At 38.2% G+C, this 24,488-nt stretch overlaps 1 protein-coding gene across 1 annotated transcript in view; it reads right to left on the reverse strand.

Annotated features, from left to right (window-relative positions):
• LOC117316368 overlaps positions 1-24,488 on the reverse strand; it is a 229,230-nt gene that overhangs the window by 34,308 nt on the left and 170,434 nt on the right. Inside the window, exons 94-102 of the mRNA XM_033870909.1 lie at positions 23,371-23,712; positions 17,874-18,035; positions 15,179-15,270; positions 14,737-14,866; positions 12,756-12,955; positions 11,634-11,724; positions 4,767-4,858; positions 4,327-4,456; positions 2,208-2,407 (exon numbers count right to left, since the gene is read on the reverse strand). Coding sequence (XP_033726800.1) covers positions 2,208-2,407; positions 4,327-4,456; positions 4,767-4,858; positions 11,634-11,724; positions 12,756-12,955; positions 14,737-14,866; positions 15,179-15,270; positions 17,874-18,035; positions 23,371-23,712 — 1,439 coding nt within the window. The remainder of the gene's footprint in view (positions 1-2,207; positions 2,408-4,326; positions 4,457-4,766; positions 4,859-11,633; positions 11,725-12,755; positions 12,956-14,736; positions 14,867-15,178; positions 15,271-17,873; positions 18,036-23,370; positions 23,713-24,488) is intronic.

Genomic DNA, 24,488 nt, shown 5'->3' on the forward strand with positions numbered 1-24,488 from the left:
GTAGTGAGAACTGTTACTTTGGGATGGTGTGATGGTCGGAGTGAGAACTGTGACTTTGGGATGGTGTGAGGGTTGGAGTGAGAACTGTTACTTTGGGATGGTGTGTGGGTTGGGTGAGAACTGTTACTTTTGGACAATGTGAGGGTTGGGAGTGAGAACTGTTACTTTGGGATGGTGTGTGGGTTGGAGTGAGAACTGTTACTTTGGGATGGTGTGATGGTCGGAGTGAGAACTGTGACTTTGGGATGGTGTGAGGGTTGGAGTGAGAACTGTTACTTTGGAGATGGTGTGAGGGTTGGGAGTGAGAACTGTTACTTTTGGACAATGTGAGGGTTGGGGTGAGAACTGTTACATTGGGATGGTGTGAGGGTTGGGGTGAGAACTGTTACTTTGGGATAGTGTGAGGGTTGGAGTGAGAACTGTTACTTTGGGATGGGGTGAGGGTTGAAGTGAGAACTGTTACATTGGGATAGTGTGAGGGTTGGGGTGAGAACTGTTACTTTTGGACAATGTGAGGGTTGGAGTGAGAACTGTTACTTTGGGATGATGTGAGGGTTGGAGTGAGAACTGTTACTTTGAGATGGTGTGAGGGTTGGAGTGAGAACTGTTACTTTGGGATGGTGTGAGGGTTGGAGTGAGAACTGTGACTTTGGGATGGTGTGAGGGTTGAAGTGAGAACTGTTACTTTTGGACAATGTGTGGGTTGGAGTGAGAACTGTTACTTTGGAATGATGTGAGGGTTGGGGTGAGAACTGTTACATTGGGATAGTGTGAGGGTTGGAGTGAGAACTGTTACTTTGGATGATGTGAGGGTTGGAGTGAGAACTGTTACTTTGGGATGATGTGAGGGTTGGGGTGAGAACTGTTACATTGGGATGGTGTGAGGGTTGGGGTGTGAACTGTTACATTGGGATGGTGTGAGGGTTGGAGTGAGAACTGTTACTTTGGGATGGTGTGATGGTCGGAGTGAGAACTGTTGCTTTGGGATGATGTGAGGGTCGGAGTGAGAACTGTGACTTTGGGATGGTGTGAGGGTTGGAGTGAGAACTGTGACTTTGGAATGATGGGAGGGTTGGAGTGAGAACTGTTACTTTGGAATGATGTGAGGGTTGGAGTGAGAACTGTGACTTTGGGATGGTGTGAGGGTTGGGGTGTGAACTGTTACATTGGGATGGTGTGGGTTGGAGTGAGAACTGTTACTTGGGGATGGTGTGAGGGTCGGAGTGAGAACTGTGACTTTGGGATGGTGTGAGGGTCGGAGTGAGAACTGTTACTTTGGGATGGTGTGAGGGTCGGAGTGAGAACTGTTACTTTGGGATGGTGTGAGGGTCGGAGTGAGAACTGTTACTTTGGGATGGTGTGAGGGTCGGAGTGAGAACTGTTACTTTGGGATGGTGTGAGGGTCGGAGTGAGAACTGTTACATTGGGATGGTGTGAGGGGTTGGGGTTGTGAACTGTTACATTGGGATGGTGTGAGGGTTGGGGGTGAGAACTGTTACTTGGGATGGTGTGGGTGAGAGTTGAGTGAGAAACTGTTACTTTGGAATGGTGCTTTGTGAGGGTTGGAGTGAGTGGTGAGGGTTGGAGTGAGGGTTGGGGTGTGAACTGTTACATTGGGATGGTGTGAGGGTTGGGGTGAGAACTGTGACTTTGGGATGGTGTGAGGGTCGGAGTGAGAACTGTGACTTTGGGATGGTGTGAGGATTGGAGTGAGAACTGTTACATTGGGATGGTGTGAGGGTTGGGGTGTGAACTGTTACATTGGGATGGTGTGAGGGTTGGAGTGAGAACTGTTACTTTGGGATGGTGTGAGGGTTGGAGTGAGAACTGTTACTTTGGGATGGTGTGAGGGTCGGAGTGAGAACTGTTACTTTGGGATGGTGTGTGAGGGTTGGAGTGAGAACGGTTACTATGGGATAATGTGCGGATTTGTGTGAGAACTGTTACTTTGGGATGGTGTGAGGGATGGGGTTGAAAACTGTTACTTGGGGATGGTTCGAGGGTTGGAGTAGTGAGAACTGTTACTTTGGGATGGTGTGAGGGTTGGGGTGAGAACTGTTACTTTGAGATGGTGTGAGGGTTGGAGTGAGAACTGTTACTTTGGGCTGGGGTTAGGAGTGACTGCTGCTTATTGAGTAGAAACTGTTTAAAGAATTTATCTTGTTCCTTATTGACCTAAGTGTTTATTGAGATAGAAGTTTATTTACCGTTACATCCTTTGTGGGTTTAAATAATTGTTGTGTTGTCGGGGATGGGATTGTAGCCATTCCTTGGAACCATCTGTCACCTTGGCTACCAACTTTGGACCAGACCTGAGATTTATTGCCTTCATACTCAGCGAAAATAGACAAGCTTTCTATGTCAGCCCCATACATGTGATAATGGAAATACAGGCAGCTATCATTTCCTGAAAAAAAAAATAGAAATAAAAATAAAACAATAAAAAAAACAATAAAAGTATTCACATTTCCATCCTGTCAACCAAATGATACTATAATGAGCTGTCTATGCTGTAGTGTATACAGCTATGCTAGCTGTACAATTAACGTCAACGTAACATCGGCTAGCTAGCTGTACAATTAACATCACGGGTTCAGTTTTCGACGCTGAATATTGAACCTGGATGTCGTTGAAAATCATCAGCACATTCTTCACTCCGACACGTGAAATATGGAGCTCGTTAAAAACTGACCCTATTACAAGTGGTTAACCATTTTGTAACTAAACCCAACCTGTCGACTTTATCATTATGGCCGCATAGACCACACTAAATGTCAAGGGCACTAGGTCGATGTTCAAGGTCAAGCTATCAGTTATTCATTTATCGATTCACTTACTTGAAGCATCGTCAAGATGTTTTCACTAGCCAACGAGTGAACTTTTGAATGTCGTGTAGGTCGACATACGACATTCAACATTCAGAAATGAATGTTGTGTAGCGCGACATGCGACAAGCGACATTCAGGTGTTGAATGTTGTGTAGCGCGACATGCGACATTCAGGTGTTGAATGTTGCGTAGCGCGACATGCGACATTCAGGTGTTGAATGTTGTGTAGCGCGACATGCGACATTCAGATGTTGAATGTTGTGTAGCGCGACATGCGACATTCAGGTGTTGAATGTTGTGTAGCATGACACACAACAAGCGACATTCAGATGTTGAATGCTGTGTAGCACGACATATGAGAAAGGACATTCAGATGTTGAATGCTATGTAGCACGACATATGACAAAGGACATTCAGATGTTGAATGCTGTGAAGCATGACGTACCGTATATATAAAACTCAAGGAATTGGACATAATTATCATGGTTAGGGACATAGATACAAATTAACTTATTATCTGTTCCGTGATATTGCCAATTTTGCAGAGAAAGCTTTTTTTAGAAAATAAAAAAATAGTACTTGTAAAAAACATGTTCATGGGCAACAGTCACAAACCATCCATTCAAATAAAAACACTTAGGTAGTCTTATTATCTGTATAGTAAATGAATCGCAATGTGTATTATGTTAGGTGTCATCAGACGGCCAGTTTCTCAGAGGTTCTAGGGAGTATAGTTTTGATTTACGTTAAGTTGTGTTATGTTAGATGACAAGAGACGGGCGGTGTCACAGAGGTTCTAGGGAGTATAGTTTTGATTTACGTTAAGTTGTGTTATGTTAGATGACAAGAGACGGGCGGTGTCACAGAGGTTCTAGGGAGTATAGTTTTGATTTATGTTAACTTGTGTTATGTTAGATGACAAGAGACGGCCAGTATCTCAGAGGTTCTAGGTAGTATAGTTTTGATTTATGTTAACTTGTGTTATGCCAGAATTCATCAGATGGCTAGTATCTCAGAGGTTTCTGGGGGTGTAATTTTAATTAACGTAACCTTGTATTATTTCAGATGCCAAAAGACGGCCAGTATCTCAGAGGTTGTAGGTAGTATACGTTACCTTGTGTTATGCTAGATGACAACAGACGGGCAGTACCTCAGAGGTTGTAGGTAGTATACGTTACCTTGTGTTATGCTAGATGACAACAGACGGGCAGTACCTCAGAGGTTGTAGGTAGTATACGTTACCTTGTGTTATGCTAGATGACAACAGACGGGCAGTACCTCAGAGGTTGTAGTTAGTATACGTTACCTTGTGTTATGCTAGATGACAACAGACGGGCAGTACCTCAGAGGTTGTAGGTAGTATACGTTACCTAGTGTTATGCTAGATGACAACAGACGGGCAGTACCTCAGAGGTTGTAGGTAGTATACGTTACCTAGTGTTATGCTAGATGACAACAGACGGGCAGTACCTCAGAGGTTGTAGGTAGTATACGTTACCTAGTGTTATGCTAGATGACAACAGACGGGCAGTGTCTCCGTAGCTCCTGGGTGATGATGTCTCAATGTAACTATAGTAAGATCCTTCATACGCAGAGCTTGGTCCAGTGTTGGTGGATCCCGTACTACCCTGCATTGAAAGAGTTTACAAGGGTGTGTAATAAAAGTAAACTGATCAGCTTTTTATTGATTATTCCTGTTCACATCAAAATTAATTGCTTCATCATTTTTTTTCTGATTCTGTAATTATAATGTGTCACTTTCAGAAAATAAAAATTCAATCCATACTGATTTAATTAGAATTTTCAAAATGACAAAAAACCTATTTCAATTCTTATTGAATAATTGCAAATGCAGTTTATGATAAAAGAAAAGTGGTTACTTTCAACGTGTTCTGTGGCTTGGGTTATAACACAGATATTTAAATATGTATAACTCACAGAGTGTCTGGTCCAGTCAAAATCATCCTTGGTATCATTCGTTAAAAAGCATGGTTCATAATTTTCAAATGTGCAGTGATAGTTGCTGCCACCTGTAAGTATAAAACCATAGGAGCTATATATAGTTATGTGAACATTAAGTGTACATGTAAACAAAGATTTGTCCTGATCTAAGTAATCATTTGTAGGAGGATCTAAACTCAAACACATGGGATTTACATTTCCTTTGACTCAGAGTGAAATATTAGAACCAATGCGGTCTTAGTCAATCATAAATATTTCATTTTCTACTCAAGATGATCCATTAAACTACCAAAGGGTAGAACCATGAAACAGCTGATACGGCACAGAAAATCACGAAAGATAAAAGCATTGTAGGAAAAACTTACTATGCCGAAAAAGTATTAATGCATGCAGGCATCGTTACTAAGCAACGTAAAGCGAAATAATTGGATTCAATGAAGCCACCAAAGAGTTTTTAAGTATGTCTAGGATTTCATTTCCTTATCTGCTGAAAACTGTTAGAATTTTGATTTTATTCTATTGTTTTTGTTTGCATAGAAAAGCAGTTCTAATGAAAATGGCTGGAAGTCACACTGTAAGAGGTGTTGTTGAAGCGAGCATTGGAGGATTTTTTGTTTTGATAAAGTCAATAAATACAATGAGATTGACATTGAACTGCATATACAAAAACAATGATGCCAGCCAATTCTGCCCGATCCTGATATATGGTATTTTTGTCCTGCGTGATCCCCAGTACCTTCATGCGATATCATCAGGGTTTCAGAGACCGTGCATTGGGGCTTTCCTATACTTATCAAGTACATTTTTATATTCTGAGAATTTCAATGAGATTTCAAAAACCAAAAACTCTTTAGTGTGATTTCTGATTTTGTATTAAATCATCAAAATTAGCTACCTGGTAATATTTGTATCAAATATGCCCGTTTCAATCAAAATACATAATCATCACTTAAAAGATCCAATTTAACCCTGATTCTTACGGATCATGTAAATCGTTAAATGGACAGGAAATTCATGTCAATTAACTATTTGTAAATATGTGTTCCTTGTGTCAGGTGGTCGATAGAACACCTCCATAAGAAGCTACATCAATAACCAATCAATTATAAAGAAACTAACATGAAACATTAGATATTTAAGAAATAATTAACGATGATTCGTGTATTGTTGCAGGATATACAACGAGGACGAGGATATTTTGCAATTGAATTAATAACGAAGGCCGCAGGCCTGAGTTATTAAATAAAATTGCAAAATATCCGAGTCCGAGTTGTATATCCTGCAACAATAAACGAGTCAATGTTGATTATTTCTATTCTACCATGTACTGTTTAGTTCTTAGATCGACCACTTTCTAATAGAAAAACAGCAAAGAAACCCCGAGAAAACCTGTAATTTATTTCTTGAGTATTGCATTATTTGTTGATGAAATATGCAGGCAATACAGTAGTACGATCAAGAGCATCTTTCATATGGCATTGACTTTGAAAATAAAAAAAAGGATAAAAAATAGAAAAAAAAAGGGAGGGGGCCTCCGTAGGATTCGAACTCGCGTCGTGTTAAAAATTAATGAAAGACTAAGCCATTAGCCCACTCGGCTATAGTAACCTTTAATAAAACGGGTGAATATTAGATACATAATTTTTTTACAGCCATGACTCCCGACCGTGTATTATTGGCACGAGCGTGTATTATTGGCACGAGCGTGGGTTATTTGAAAATAATACATGGTTTTAAACCAATCAAAAGTGGCGTTGCATAGCAAACATGGTAGAATTTGTATTTTAATCTTGATTTTTAATAAGTTGTAGAATCATAGCACGGTAAAACTGTGAAACGTGATCTCGCCATTTTTAGGTCATCTGACCCGAAGGGTCAGGATGACCTATAGCCATCATGCTTCGTCCGTCGTCGTCCGCCGTCCGCCGTGCGCCGTGCGCCGTCCGCCGTCCGCCGTCCGTAAACTTTTCAAATTTCAATCTTCTTCTCAAGTTCCACCAGTGGGATTAAGCTGAAACTTGCCTGAAATGATCCTGAGATGGTCCTGACCAAGTGTTGTTATTTTTCGGGTCAGTCCGAAATCCAAGATGGCCGCCATAGCCGCCATTTTGAAAACACATTTTAAACTTCTTCTCAAGTTCCACCAGTGCTGTTGGGCTGAAACTTGCCAGAAATGATCCTGAGATAATCCCGACCAAGTGTTGTTATTTTTCGGGTCAGTCCAAAATCCAAGATGGCCGCCATAGCCGCCATCTTGAAAACACATTTTAAACTTCTTCTCAAGTTCCACCAGTGCTATTGAGCTGAAACTTGCCTGAAATGATCCTGAGATGATCCCGACCAAGTGTTGTTATTTTTCGGGTCGGTCCAAAATCCAAGATGGCCACCATAGCCGCCATCTTGAACAACACATTTTAAACTTCTTCTCAAGTTCCACCAGTGCTTTTGAGCTAAAACTTGCCTGAAATGATCCTGAGATGATCCCGACCAAGTGTTGTTATTTTTCGGGTCGGTCCAAAATCCAAGATGGCCGCCATAGCCGCCATCTTGAAAAACACATTTTAAACTTCTTCTCAGGTTCCACCAGTGCTATTGAGCTGAAACTGGCCTGAAATGATCCAGATATGATCCCGACCAAGTGTTGTTATTTTTTGGGTCCGTCCGAAATCCAAGATGGCCGCCATAGCCGCCATCTTGAAAAACTTATTTTAAACTTCTTCTCAAGTTCCACCAGGGCTGTTGGGCTGAAACTTGCCAGAAATGATCCTGAGATGATCCCGACCAAGTGTTGTTATTTTTCGGGTCGGTCTGAAATCCAAGATGGCCGCCATAGCCGCCATCTTGAAAAAACACATTTTAAACTTCTTCTCAGGTTCCACCAGTGCTATTGAGCTGAAACTGGCCTGAAATGATCCTGATATGATCCCGACCAAGTGTTGTTATTTTTCGGGTCCGTCCGAAATCCAAGATGGCCGCCATAGCCGCCATCTTGAAAAACTCATTTTAAACTTCTTCTCAAGTTCCATCAGGGCTGTTGGGCTGAAACTTGCCAGAAATGATCCTGAGATGATCCCGACCAAGTGTTGTTATTTTTCGGGTCGGTCCGAAATCCAAGATGGCCGCCATAGGCGCCATCTTGAAAAACACATTTTAAACTTCTTCCCAAGTTCCAGCAGTGCTATTGAGCTGAAACTTGCCTGAAATGATCCTGATATGATCCCGAGCAAGTGTTGTTATTTTTCGGGTCGGTCCGAAATCCAAGATGGCCCCCATAGCCGCCATTTTGAAAACACATTTTAAACTTCTTCTCAAGTTCCACCATTGCTGTTGGGCTGAAACTTGCCTGAAATGTTTCTGAGATGATCACGACCAAGTGTTGTTATTTTTTAGATTGGTCTGAAATGCAAGATGGCCGCCATATCCGCCATCTTAAAAAACACATTTTAAACTTCTTCTCCAGTTCCACTGGTGCCATTGAGCTTGAAATTGGTGAGGATGTTAAGGAAGGAGTGCCAACAAAGTGTTGCTATTTTTTCGGCCTTGTAAAAACTTTGGCATGGCAGCAATGGCGGCCATTTTGTAACATGATTGCGCAATCATGGTGCTCCTGAACAACACCTATTTCAAACTTCTTCTCAAATTCCACTGGTGGGATTCAGCTCTAACTTACCAGAAATGATCCTTAGATGGTCCAGACCAAGTGTTATTATTTATTGGGTCGGTCAGATATCCAAGATGGCCACCATGGCCAACAGTGCCACTATATACTTGCTACAGAGAATGCATACTACAATAATATAAGGGTTTTAATTTAGAGTCAGATGACCGTTAAGGCCCCTGGGCCTCTTGTTCTTTCACACAGCTGGCAGAGCGTTTTATACTGATTTCACAATCCATAGAAAGAATAATTCTCGATAAAGAAATGCTCAATTGTATATTTTTCATGATAAATGTATTGTATATTGTTCGGGTAAATGTATTGTGTTGTTCATTATAAATGTATTGTATATTGTTTCATGGCAAATGTATTGCATAATCATATTTTTGCCCAATCTTATGTTTCATCATCCTCTAATGAAGGACTATTTTTTAACATAAATTATTACAGACATGCATAAATTCGAACTTTATTTTGAAAAGAAATATGTGTAAACTGAAATGTGAGGATGGGCCCTTGTTTTGGTCATTTTCAGAAGTTGATGAAATATTGAGTAGATGTTCAGATAAATTTGATAAAATACAATGCAGTTTATGTTGCATTGTTTGTTTGTTTGCTGGGTTTACATGTACGTACCACCCCGTTACAGCCAGGGTTATTTTGAGGAGGGGTCTCCTTGTAGCGGATGATGACTACCTCACTGAACAACATACGGGAGGCCCGTCGCATGCCATCCAGAGCAATCAGCTTGGATAAAGTGTCTTGCCAAGTAAGGATACAACCACGCCGCACAGACTAACCCATTTCTCAGCTTTCATAGAAACACAAACCAACAAGGCTAGGAAATGCCAAACCATGTAGTGCACCTCGGACCTTCATAGAGGTTCTTGGTCGGCACTCTAACCGACTGAGCTAGCATGGCCCCATTATTGACCAATGCAAGCTATTCAAGACCTAACTGATCTTGGGGTTAGATCACAGGGTTTGATATTTCTGATTAAAAGTACAGGAAAGTCCCTGTGGTATGATATCGCCGGCATTAACAGACGGTCTAGGACATATCTTAACAGAGGTTTTCTTAGCATATATATAAACAAGCATTCTGTGAGTATTGCTAAACCAATACATGTCCCTTATCGGTGCCCCCAAGTTAAAACTTTAGCCAAATTTGAGTAAAAAAGTTTAGCCACAACTGAAACATGACCATTTCATGAAAATAAGTTCATTCCAAACAATGTGTAAATTCAACTCTATTGGGGTGAATAAACAATGTTTCCTGCCCATAAAAGATATTCAGGTATTCTTTTGGTATGTCTACTGTACAGAGTAAAAGAATCTAAAGTGAATTTAAATTGAAATGTGTAATAACAGCCTTGGATTGAAATATAAACATAATTCTGCATAGCACAGCATAGTAGTACACTGATTTTATTCCAAAAGAATCTCACATCAGTGAAGCATTCAATACAGAGAAAACAGTTAAGTTCATAATATGGCAAAAATTTCAAAAAATGAAAATAATTTTTTTTCATTTTCAACTGAATAAAAGTAATGCCACACATCCAAAGTACCTCTATGCAAAGAATCATCATCCTTATACAATTATTAAGTGAATTGTGTGCCATTATAAAACTTTAACCAAAACTTTAACCTAAAGAATACAGAGAAAAAGGTTAAGTTCATAATATGGCAAAAATTTCAAAAAATTAAAATATTTTTTTCACTTTTAACCATACAAAAGTAATGCCACACACCCAAAGAACCTCTATGCAAAGAATCAGCATCCTAATAACATTATTAAGTGAATGGTGTGCCATTATAAAACTTTAACCAAAACTTTAACCGGACGGACGGACGGACTGACGGACGGACGGACAGACGGCCGGACGGACAGACAGACAAACGGACGCAGGCAAAACCTATAGTTCCCCCGGTTTCACCGGTAGGGGACTAATAAGAGTATATAAAGTTCTTTCCATTATGTGTTGAGTTGTTTGAGCTGGAATTGTTTTTTCTTTTGTTGCACTTACTAATTTGATTGTATGTTTGTGAATATAGTTAAGAGAATTTAAATTTATCAATTGCTGTACCTGACGTAGATATACTTTAGAGAGTTCTTAGTGTTGTGGCTGAAGTAGATATGATTTAAAGAGTTCACACTGCTGTACCTGAAGTAGATATGATCTAGAGAGTTCGCACTGCTATACCTCATAAAGTTATTTAGAGCGTTGTTTATCTCTGTACCTGATAAAGTATATGTACATGCAACTTAGAGAGCTCTCATTACTGTACGTGAATTGGAGTATATATGATTTTAGGAATTTCAATGCATTTTAAGTAGATATAACTTAAGGAGTCATTATTTCTGCACATGTAGATAAAATTTAGTTTAGGAGTTGTCCGGACAAACTTAAAATTATGGTTCTTATCGGAAAACCTGTTTATAGTGACCAGTTGCCATAGCAACCAAAATTTTGAGAAAAATAGAGTGAGATGCACATCTACATATGGTCCTCTCTATTTGTGTGAAGTTTCATTGAAATCGGCCCTTCGGTTTAGGAGGAGTTGTGCGGACAAACTTAAAGTTATGGTTCTTATCGGAAAACCTGTTTATAGTGACCAGTTGCCATAGCAACCATAATTCTGAGAAAAAATAAAGTTGCATGCACATCTACACATGATCATTAATATATATGAGAAGTTTCATTGGAATTGGCCCATCGGTTTAGGAGGAGTTGTCCGGACAAAATGCGTCTACAGACAAACGGACGGACGGACAACCTGATTCCAGTATACCCCTCTAACTTCGTTGCGGGGGTATAATAATTACCTGAGGTAAACTCGAGACAAAGTGACGTATGCTAGATAATTAACAGTAGTAATAATTACCTGAGGTAAACTCGTGACAAAGTGATGTATGATAGATAATAAACACTAATAATAATTACCCGAGGTAAACTCGTGACAAAGTGATGTTTGATAGATAATTAATAGCAGTAATAATAAACTGAGGTAAACTCGTGACAAAGTGATGTTTGATAGATAATTAACAGCAGTAATAATTACCTGAGGTAAACTCGAGACAAAGTGATGAATGATAGATAATTAACAGTTGTGGTAATTACCTGAGATAAAGTCGAGACAAAGTGACGTATGATAAGATAATAAATAGCTGGAATAATTACCTGAGGCACACGCGCTTCCTTCTACTAGGTATACATCATCTATAGCGATATCTCCTTCGAAGCTTGAACCCGTTGTAGCCTCAATTGCAATCTACAAAAATACATTATTCAGCTCCTCAAAAAGTAATAATAAAACTGTAGGGTGAGGTTTGAGTGAGGGGGTTACTTAGGGATTGGGGTTAGGGGAAGGGGCGTTATTTTGGAATGGTGGTTAGGGGAAAGGGGGTTACTTCAGGATGAGGGTTGGGTGTTTGTGGTTGGGATCACTTTGGGATGAAGGGTGAGAGGGTTACGTTGGGATGGGGGATGAAGGATGAGAGGGTTATGTTGGGATGGGGATGAAGGGTGAGAGGGTTATGTTGGGATGGGGGATGAAGGGTGAGGGTTACATTAGGATGGGGGATGAAGGGTGAGAGGGTTACGATGGGAGAGGGGATGAAGGGTGAGAGGGTTACGTTGGGATAGGGGATGAAGGGTGAAAGGGTTACGTTGGGATGGGGATGAAGGGTGAGAGGGTTACGTTGGGATAGGGGATGAAGGGTGAGAGGGGTTATGTTGAGATGGGAGATGAAGGGTGAGAGGGTTACGTTGGGATGGGGATGAAGGGTGAGAGGGGTTATGTTGAGATGGGGGATGAAGGGTGAGATCCTTATGATGGTATGGGGATGAAGGGTGAGAGGGTTGAGGAGTGAGAACTGTTACTTTGGGATGGTGTGAGGGTTGGAGTGAGAACTGTTACTTTGGGATGGTGTGAGGGTTGGAGTGAGAACTGTTACTTTGGGATGGTGTGAGGGTTGAGGAGTGAGAACTGTTACTTTGGGATGGTGTGAGGGTTGGAGTGAGAACTGTTACTTTGGGATGGTGTGAGGGTTGAAGAGTGAGAACTGTTACTTTGGGATGGTGTGAGGGTTGGAGTGAGAACTGTTACTTTGGGATGGTGTGAGGGTTGGGGTGAGAACTGTTACTTTAGGCTGGTGTGAGGGTTGGGGTGAGAACTGTTACTTTGAGATGGTGTGAGGTTTGGGGTTAGAAGTGACTGCTGCTTATTGAGTAGAAACTGTTTAAAGAATGTATCTTGTTCCTTATTGACCGAAGTGTTTATTGAGATAGAAGTGTATTTACCGTTACATCCTTTGTGTGTTTAAATAATTGTTGTGTTGTCGGGGATGGGATTGTAGCCATTCCTTGGAACCATCTGTTACCTTGGTTACCAACTCTGGACCAGACCTGAGATGTATTGCCTTCATACTCAGCGAAAATAGACAAGTTTCCAATAGCAATACCATACATGTGATAATGGAAATACAGGCAGCTATCACTTCCTGAAAAAAATAGAAATAAAAATAAAACAATAAAAAAACAATAAAAGTATTCACATTTCCATCCTGTCAACCAAATGATACTATAATGAGCTGTCTATGCTTTAGTGTATACAGCTTTGCAAGCTTTACAATTAACGTCAACGTAACATCGGCTAGCTAGCTGTACAATTAACATCACGGGTTCAGTTTTCAACGCTGAATATTGCACCTGAATGTCGTTAAAAATTGATCCATCAGCACATTCTTCACTCCGACACGTGAAATATGGAGCTCGTTAAAAACTGACCCTATTACAAGTGGTTAACCATTTTGTAACTAAACCCAACCTGTCGACTCTATCATTATGGCCGCATAGACCACACTAAATGTCAAGGGCACTAGGTCGATGTTCAAGGTCAAGCTATCAGTTATTCATTTATCGATTCACTTACTTGAAGCATCGTCAAGATGTTTTCACTTGCCAACGAGTGAACTTTTGAATGTCGTGTAGGTCGACATACGACATTCAACATTCAGAAATGAATGTTGTGTAGCGCGACATGCGACAAGCGACATTCAGGTGTTGAATGTTGTGTAGCACGACATGCGACATTCAGATGTTGAATGTTGCGTAGCGCGACATGCGACATTCAGGTGTTGAATGTTGTGTAGCGCGACATGCGACATTCAGATGTTGAATGTTGTGTAGCGCGACATGCGACATTCAGGTGTTGAATGTTGTGTAGCATGACACACAACAAGCGACATTCAGATGTTGAATGCTGTGTAGCACGACATATGAGAAAGGACATTCAGATGTTGAATGCTATGTAGCACGACATATGACAAAGGACATTCAGATGTTGAATGCTGTGAAGAATGACGTACCGTATATATAAAACTCAAGGAATTGGACATAATTATCATGGTTAGGGACATAGATACAAATAAACTTATTATCTGTTCCGTGATATTGCCAATTTTGCAGAGAAAGCTTTTTTTAGAAAATAAAAAAATAGTACTTGTAAAAAACATGTTCATGGGCAACAGTCACAAACCATCCATTCAAATAAAAACACTTAGGTAGTCTTATTATCTGTATAGTAAATGAATCGCAATGTGTATTATGTTAGGTGTCATCAGACGGGCAGTTTCTCAGAGGTTCTAGGTACTATAGTTTTGATTTACGTTAAGTTGTGTTATGTTAGATGACAAGAGACGGGCGGTGTCACAGAGGTTCTAGGGAGTATAGTTTTGATTTACGTTAAGTTGTGTTATCTTAGATGACAAGAGACGGGCGGTGTCACAGAGGTTCTAGGGAGTATAGTTTTGATTTACGTTAACTTGTGTTATGCCAGAAGTCATCAGATGGCTAGTATCTCAGAGGTTTCTGGGGGTGTAATTTTAATTAACGTAACCTTGTATTATTTCAGATGCCAAAAGACGGCCAGTACCTCAGAGGTTGTAGGTAGTATACGTTACCTTGTGTTATGCTAGATGACAACAGACGGGCAGTACCTCAGAGGTTGTAGGTAGTATACGTTACCTAGTGTTATGCTAGATGACAACAGACGGGCAGTACCTCAGAGGTTGTAGGTAGTATACGTTACCTTGTGTTATGCTAGATGACAACAGACGGGCAGTACCTCAGAGGTTGTAGGTAGTATACGTTACCTAGTGTTATGCTAGATGACAACAGACGGGCAGTACCTCAGAGGTTGTAGGTAGTATACGTTACCTAGTGTTATGCTAGATGACAACAGACGGGCAGTACCTCAGAGGTTGTAGGTAGTATACGTTACCTAGTGTTATGCTAGATGACAACAGACGGGCAGTGTCTCCGTAGCTCCTGGGTGATGATGTCTCAATGTAACTATAGTAAGATCCTTCATACGCAGAGCTTGGTCCAGTGTTGGTGGATACCGTACTACCCTGCATTGAAGGAGTTTACAAGGGTGTGTAATAAAAGTAAACTGATCAGCTTTTTATTGATTATTCCTGTTCACATCAAAATTAATTGCTTCATCATTTTTTTTTTCTGATTCTGTAATTATAATGTGTCACTTTCAGAAAATAAAAATTCAATACATACTGATTTAATTAGAATTTTCAAAATGACAAAAAACCTATTTCAATTCTTATTGAATAATTGCAAATGCAGTTTATGATAAAAGAAAAGTGGTTACTTTCAACGTGTTCTGTGGCTTGGGTTATAACACAGATATTTAAATATGTATAACTCACAGAGTGTCTGGTCCAGTCAAAATCATCCTTGGTATCATTCGTTAAAAAGCATGGATCATAATTTTCAAATGTGCAGTGATAGTTGCTGCCACCTGTAAGTATAAAACCATAGGAGCTATATATAGTTATGTGAACATTAAGTGTACATGTAAACAAAGATTTGTCCTGATCTAAGTAATCATTTGTAGGAGGATCTAAACTCAAACACATGGGATTTACATTTCCTTTGACTCAGAGTGAAATATTAGAACCAATGCGGTCTTAGTCAATCATAAATATTTCATTTTCTACTCAAGATGATCCATTAAACTACCAAAGGGTAGAACCATGAAACAGCTGATACGGCACAGAAAATCACGAAAGATAAAAGCATTGTAGGAAAAACTTACTATGCCGAAAAAGTATTAATGCATGCAGGCATCGTTACTAAGCAACGTAAAGCGAAATAATTGGATTCAATGAAGCTACCAAAGAGTTTTTAAGTATGTCTAGGATTTCATTTCCTTATCTGCTGAAAACTGTTAGAATTTTGATTTTATTCTATTGTTTTTGTTTGAATAGAAAAGCAGTTCTAATGAAAATGGCTGGAAGTCACACTGTAAGAGGTGTTGTTGAAGCGAGCATTGGAGGATTTTTTGTTTTGATAAAGTCAATAAATACAATGAGATTGACATTGAACTGCATATACAAAAACAATGATGCCAGCCAATTCTGCCCGATCCTGATATATGGTATTTTTGTCCTGCGTGATCCCCAGTACCTTCATGCGATATCATCAGGGTTTCAGAGACCGTGCATTGGGGCTTTCCTATACTTATCAAGTACATTTTTATATTCTGAGAATTTCAATGAGATTTCAAAAACCAAAAACTCTTAGTGTGATTTCTGATTTTGTATTAAATCATCAAAATTAGCTACCTGGTAATATTGTATCAAATATGCCCGTTTCAATCAAAATACATAATCATCACTTAAAAGATCCAATTTAACCCTGATTCTTACGGATCATGTAAATCGTTAAATGGACAGGAAATTCATGTCAATTAACTATTTGTAAATATGTGTTCCTTGTGTCAGGTGGTCGATAGAACACCTCCATAAGAAGCTACATCAATAACCAATCAATTATAAAGAAACTAACATGAAACATTAGATATTTTGTATTTTAATCTTGATTTTTAATAAGTTGTAGATCTCGCATCAAGGTCAGACACATTTTTGTCGATTAGAATCATAGCACGGTAAAACTGTGAGACACGATCTCGCCATTTTTCTGATAGCTCAGCAGCATTGGAGCCAGCTTTTATGTTATTCTCTCTGTGATTTATCTTTTGATTTTAATCTTCGATCCCGTCATCGTAAGAAATTCATCAAATTACTGCAATATAGTGAAAGAACTAGGCTTATTTATTGTGTGAACAGTTGGTGAACTTTATTCTGATTTGGTTAAATTCGTTTTGGGGATAACGATCGCGAGTGAGGATAAAAAATTTTAACAATGGCGAGTCGCAGATCTAGATCCCGATCGAGGAATGCACCGTGGGATTCATCTAACCCAGCCAACTGGACCATGTCTCAATTAAAAGACGAACTTGTAAAATTAGGCATCAACGTCCCATCTACGAAGACAGCACTAAAGGCGTTGTATCTGGAGAATGCCGACGTCCCGCGATGACAGACAACTCAAATAATCGGACAGTGAAAGTTACAACCGGACCGGGGATACAGGCAATATCCACATTTCACAGGGAAATGCTTATGTTCGGCAGCATAATGTATTGTATATTGTTTTATGGTAAATGTAGTGTGTGTTGTTTATTATAAATGTATTGTATATTGTTTCATGGCAAATGTATTGCATAATCATATTTTTGCCCAATCTGATGTTTCATCATCCTCTAATGAAGGACTATTTTTTAACATAAATTATTACAGGCATGCATAAATTCTAGAAACACTAAACTCGAACTTTAGTTTGAAAAGAAATATGTGTAAACTGAAATGTGAGGATGGGCCCTTGTTTTGGTCATTTTCAGAAGTTGATGAAATATTGAGTAGATGTTCAGATAAATTTGATAAAATACAATGCAGTTTATGTTGCATTGTTTGTTTGTTTGCTGGGTTTACATGTACGTACCACCCCGTTACAGCCAGGGTCATTTTGAGGAGGGGTCTCCTTTACGGGAGGCCCGTCGCATGCCATCCAGAGCAATCAGCTTGGATAAAGTGTCTTGCCAAGGAAGGATACACCCACGCCCGCACAGACTAACCCATTTCTCAGCTTTCATAGAAACACAAACCAACAAGGCTAGGAAATGCCAAACCATGTAGTGCACCTCAGACCTTCATAGAGGTTCTTGGTCGGCACTCTAACCGACTGAGCTAGCATGGCCCCATTATTGACCACTGCAAGCTATTCAAGACCTAACTGATCTTGGGGTTAGATCACAGGGTTTGATATTTCTGATTAAAAGTAAAGGTAAGTCCCTGTGGTATGATATCGCCGGCATTAACAGACGATCTTGTTTTTACTGTACCTGAAGTTAATATATAATTAAAAGGGTGTTTTATTGCTGTAGTTCCCATTCTATGATGTAAGGAGTTTTATTACTGTACCTGAAGTAGATATATAATTTAGAGAGTGTTTTATTGCTGTACATGAAGTAGATATATGATTTAGAGAATTACACTGTACCTGGTACCGTTGTTGAAGAAGCAACAGTTGTAGTTGTTTTTGGTGAAATCCAGGATTCATCTTCAGCATTTGGACAATGCTGAACACCATCATCAAACAGGTTGTAAGGAATACACCGAGGAGGGAAGGCGCTGGAGCAGGTAAAGTCACATCGGTTTGGTGCTGAAATCAGGTCAACAGAGTTTTAATTGATAACCCTATCTAACATGCTATAGAGAGTATCTCTTACTGCTATCCAAAGCAACGCCTTACAATTTTATGCTACCATCTGAAGCCGAGCTTACAGATGATTTACTATATCCGGAGCATGGCTACAGATAATTTACTTTCAACAGCTAAGCCTACAAATGAATGTAACTACTATCCGGAGTCGAGTCTACAGATAATTTGATATTACTGTCAGGTGCACAGTCTACAGATAATTTGATATTACTATCGGTTGGACAGTCTACATATAATTTGATATTACTAACAGGTCGACAGTCCACAGATGATTTGATATTACTATCAGGTCGACAGTCTACAGAGATAATTTGATATTACTATCGGTTGGACAGTCTACAGATAATTTGATATTAATATCAGGTTGACAGCCTACAGGTAATTTGATATTACTATCAGGTCGACAGTCTACAGGTAATTTGATATTACTACCAGGTCGACAGTCTACAGATAACTTGATATTACTATCAGGTCGACAGTCTACAGATAATTTGATATTACTATCAGGTCGACAGTCTACAGATAATTTGATATTACTATCAGTTGGACAGTCCACAGATAATTTGATATTACTATCAGGTCGACAGTCTACAGATAACTTGATATTACTATCAGGTCGACAGTCTACAGATAATTTGATATTACTATCAGGTCGACAGTCTACAGATAATTTGATATTACTATCAGGTCGACAGTCTACAGATAATTTGATATTACTATCAGGTCGACAGTCTACAGATAATTTGATATTACTATCAGGTGGTCAGTATACAGATAATTTGATATTACTATCGGGTCGACAGTCTACAGATAATTTGATATTACTATCAGGTCGACAGTCTACAGATAATTTGATATTACTATCAGTTTTACAGTCTACAGATAATTTGATATTACTATCAGGTCGACAGTCTACAGATAATTTGATATTACTATCAGGTCGACAGTCTACAGGTAATTTGTTATAACTATCAGGTCGACAGTCTACAGGTAATTTGATATTACTTTCAGTTTGACAGTCTACAGGTAATTTGATATTACTATCAGTTTGACAGTCTACAGGTAATTTGATATCACTATCAGGTCGACAGTCTACAGATAATTTGATATTACTATCGGGTCGACAGTCTACAGATAATTTGATATTACTACCAGGTCGACAGTCTACAGGTAATTTGATATTACTATCAGGTTGGCAGTCTACAGATAATTTGATATTACTATCAGGTCGACAGTCTACAGATACTTTAATATTACTATCAGGTCGACAGTCTACAGGTAATTTGATATTACTATCAGTTTGACAGTCTACAGGTAATTTGATATCACTATCAGTTTGACAGTCTACAGGTAATTTGATATTACTAACAGGTCGACAGTCTACAGATAATTTGATATTACTATCAGGTCGACAGTCTACATATAATTTGATATTACTATCAGGTCGACAGTCTACAGATAATTTGATATTACTATCAGGTGGTCAGTATACAGGTAATTTGATATTACTATCAGGTCGAGAGTCTACAGATAATTTGATATCACTATCGGTTGGACAGTCTACAGATAATTTGATATTACTATCAGGTGGTCAGTCTACAGATAATTTGATATTACTATCAGGTCGACAGTCTACAGGTAATTTGATATTACTATCAGGTCGACAGTCTACAGATAATTTGATATCACTATCAGGTCGACAGTCTACAGATAATTTGATATTACTATCAGGTCGACAGTCTACAGATAATTTGATATTACTATCAGGTCGACAGTCTACAGGTAATTTGATATTACTATCAGGTTGACAGTCTACAGGTAATCTGATATTACTATCAGGTCGACAGTCTACAGATAATTTGATATTACTATCAGGTCGACAGTCTACAGATAATTTGATATTACTATCAGGTCGACAGTCTACAGATAATTTGATATTACTATCAGGTCGACAGTCTACAGATAATTTGATATTACTATCAGGTCGACAGTCTACAGATAATTTGATATTACTATCAGGTTGGACAGTCTACAGATAATTTGATATTACTATCAGGTCGACAGTCTACAGATAATTTGATATTACTATCAGGTTGACAGTCTACAGATAATTTGATATTACTATCAGGTCGACAGTCTACAGATAATTTGATATTACTATCAGGTCGACAGTCTACAGATAATTTGATATTACTATCAGGTCGACAGTCTACAGATAATTTGATATTACTATCAGGTCGACAGTCTACAGGTAATTTGATATTACTATCAGGTTGACAGTCTACAGATAATTTGATATTACTATCAGGTCGACAGTCTACAGATAATTTGATATTACTATCAGGTCGACAGTCTACAGATAATTTGATATTACTATCAGGTTGACAGTCTACAGGTAATTTGATATTACTATCAGGTTGACAGTCTACAGATAATTTGATATTACTATCAGGTCGACAGTCTACATATAATTTGATATTACTATCAGGTCGACAGTCTACAGATAATTTGATATTACTATCAGGTGGTCAGTATACAGATAATTTGATATTACTATCAGGTGGTCAGTATACAGATAATTTGATATTACTATCAGGTCGACAGTCTACAGATAATTTGATATCACTATCAGTTTGACAGTCTACAGATAATTTGATATCACTATCGGTTGGACAGTCTACAGATAATTTGATATTACTATCAGGTCGACAGTCTACAGATAATTTGATATTACTATCAGTTTAACAGTCTACAGATAATTTGATATTACTATCAGGTCGACAGTCTACAGATAATTTGATATTACTATCAGGTCGACAGTCTACAGGTAATTTGATATTACTATCAGTTTGACAGTCTACAGGTAATTTGATATTACTATCAGTTTGACAGTCTACAGGTAATTTGATATTACTATCAGGACGACAGTCTACAGATAATTTGATATTACTATCAGGTCGACAGTCTACAGGTAATTTGATATTACTATCAGGTCGACAGTCTACAGGTAATTAGATATTACTATCAGGTCGACAGTCTACAGATAATTTGATATTACTATCAGGTCGACAGTTTACAGATAATTTGATATTACTATCAGGTCGACAGTCTACAGGTAATTTGATATCACTATCAGTTTGACAGTCTACAGGTAATTTGATATTACTAACAGGTCGACAGTCTACAGATAATTTGATATTACTATCAGGTCGACAGTCTACATATAATTTGATATTACTATCAGGTCGACAGTCTACAGATAATTTGATATTACTATCAGGTGGTCAGTATACAGATAATTTGATATTACTATCAGGTGGTCAGTATGAAGATAATTTGATATTACTATCAGGTCGACAGTCTACAGATAATTTGATATCGCTATCAGTTTGACAGTCTACAGATAATTTGATATCACTATCGGTTGGACAGTCTACAGGTAATCTGATATTACTATCAGGTCGACAGTCTACAGATAATTTGATATTACTATCAGGTCGACAGTCTACAGATAATTTGATATTACTATCAGGTCGACAGTCTACAGATAATTTGATATTACTATCAGGTCGACAGTCTACAGGTAATTTGATATTACTATCAGGTTGGCAGTCTACAGATAATTTGATATTACTATCAGGTCGACAGTCTACAGATACTTTAATATTACTATCAGGTCGACAGTCTACAGGTAATTTGATATTACTATCAGTTTGACAGTCTACAGATAATTTGATATTACTATCAGGTTGACAGCCTACAGATAATTTAATATTACTATCAGTTTGGCAGTCTACAGATAATTTGATATTACTATCAGTTTGGCAGTCTACAGATAATTTGATATTACTATCAGTTTAGCAGTCTACAGATAATTCGATATTACTATCGGTTGACAGTCTACAGGTAATTTGATATTACTATCAGGTCGACAGTCTACAGATAATTTGATATTACTATCAGGTGGTCAGTCTACAGATAATTTGATATTACTATCAGGTTGACAATCTACAGATAATTTGATATTACTATCAGGTCGACAGTCTACAGATAATTTGATATTACTATCGGTTGGACAGTCTACAGATAATTTGATATTACTATCAGGTCGACAGTCTACAGATAATTTGATATTACTATCAGGTCGACAGTCTACAGATAATTTGATATTACTATCAGGTTGACAGTCTACAGGTAATTTGATATTACTATCAGGTCGACAGTCTACAGATAATTTGATATTACTATCAGGTCGACAGTCTACAGATAATTTGATATTACTATCAGGTTGACAGTCTACAGATAATTTGATATTACTATCAGGTCGACAGTCTACAGATAATTTGATATTACTATCAGGTCGACAGTCTACAGATAATTTGATATTACTATCAGGTTGACAGTCTACAGATAATTTGATATTACTATCAGGTCGACAGTCTACAGATAATTTGATATTACTATCAGGTCGACAGTCTACAGATAATTTGATATTACTATCAGGTCGACAGTCTACAGATAATTTGATATTACTATCAGGTCGACAGTCTACAGATAATTTGATATTACTATCAGGTCGACAGTCTACAGATAATTTGATATTACTATCAGGTCGACAGTCTACAGATAATTTGATATTACTATCAGGTTGACAGTCTACAGATAATTTGATATTACTATCAGGTTGACAGTCTACAGATAATTTGATATTACTATCAGGTCGACAGTCTACAGATAATTTGATATTACTATCAGGTCGACAGTCTACAGATAATTTGATATTACTATCAGGTCGACAGTCTACAGATAATTTGATATTACTATCAGGTTGGACAGTCTACAGATAATTTGATATTACTATCAGGTTGACAGTCTACAGATAATTTGATATTACTATCAGGTCGACAGCCTACAGATAATTTGATATTACTATCAGGTCGACAGTCTACAGATAATTTGATATTACTATCAGGTTGACAGTCTACAGATAATTTGATATTACTATCAGGTTGACAGTCTACAGATAATTTGATATTACTATCAGGTTGACAGTCTACAGATAATTTGATATTACTATCAGGTGGACAGTCTACAGATAATTTGATATTACTATCAGGTCGACAGTCTACAGATAATTTGATATTACTATCAGGTCGACAGTCTACAGATAATTTGATATTACTATCGGGTGGACAGTCTACAGATAATTTGATATTACTATCAGGTCGACAGTCTACAGATAATTTGATATTACTATCAGGTGGAAGTAACTCACGAACAAAAGTTGCACAAGGCTGTGGTTGATAGAGAACTTCGTCAATGGCTATTTCATTTGGCCGGCCGTTAAATATTCCACCTGTTGCATTAAAAACAACTCCTGCATTCAAGGAACCTTGGATAGGAACGCTGACTTGATGCCACCCATAGCCAAACTGATCGCCATTATCAGTGAAAAGAGGCCACTGATAATTGTTGGCATCATAAACAGACATATGACCAGACGTTCCCCATTGGATGTTATACCAGAAGGATACACATCCCGAGGTTATGTTCTGACGTGGTGAGGCGAGGGAGTAGCTGACGTAGTTATAAGCTGATTGGAACTTCATCAAATGTCCTACAACAGAAGACAGTTAATATCATATTGGAAAAAATACAGAAAAACAAAGGTAAATCAAGGTTCACCCTGTTATTAGGTAGGATTTCTCAGAACAAAATAAAATTACGGATTTATCGGGTAAAATGTATATAAGGAAAAACCAATTAGAGATTCATTTGTTAAATGTATATGAAATCAAATTAGATTCATTGGGTAATATATATATTAAAAAGACAAATTATGTTATATTGGAAAAAATGTATAAAGAGAAGGGCAAATTAAGATTTTCTGGAAAGTTTTCTTCGGGTTGGTAAAGTAAGTACAATGTATGATAGAAGTTATATGACACAAACGATATGATATTTAAGAGTGTGACGTTTCGATGACAAAACTGTCACCTTCATCAGTCTAATGACAATGTGAAGCGTACTAGCACTGTCTTACGTAATGTAAAACATTCTATCTACTCTGAAGGCTGGTTCGTCTTTATCGTTATCTTATTATTGAGACCAAGGATTTATTGGGCAAAATGTATATAGAGAAAGACAAATTATAGATTTACTGGGTAAAACTGTTATATTTGTAGAGTACATATACTACTGGTATACCCCTGTATAATACCTGTAGGGTCGGCATTGGTTACATCAATATATACCACTGCTATACCCCGTATAATACCTGTAGGGTCGTCATTGGTTACATCAATATATACTACTGGTATACCCCTTATAATACCTGTAGGGTCGTCATTGGTTACATCAATATATACCACTGGTATACCCCTTATAATACCT

Source organism: Pecten maximus, chromosome 18, assembly GCF_902652985.1.
Source record: "Pecten maximus chromosome 18, xPecMax1.1, whole genome shotgun sequence".
Classification (NCBI taxonomy): Eukaryota; Metazoa; Mollusca; class Bivalvia; order Pectinida; family Pectinidae; genus Pecten; species Pecten maximus.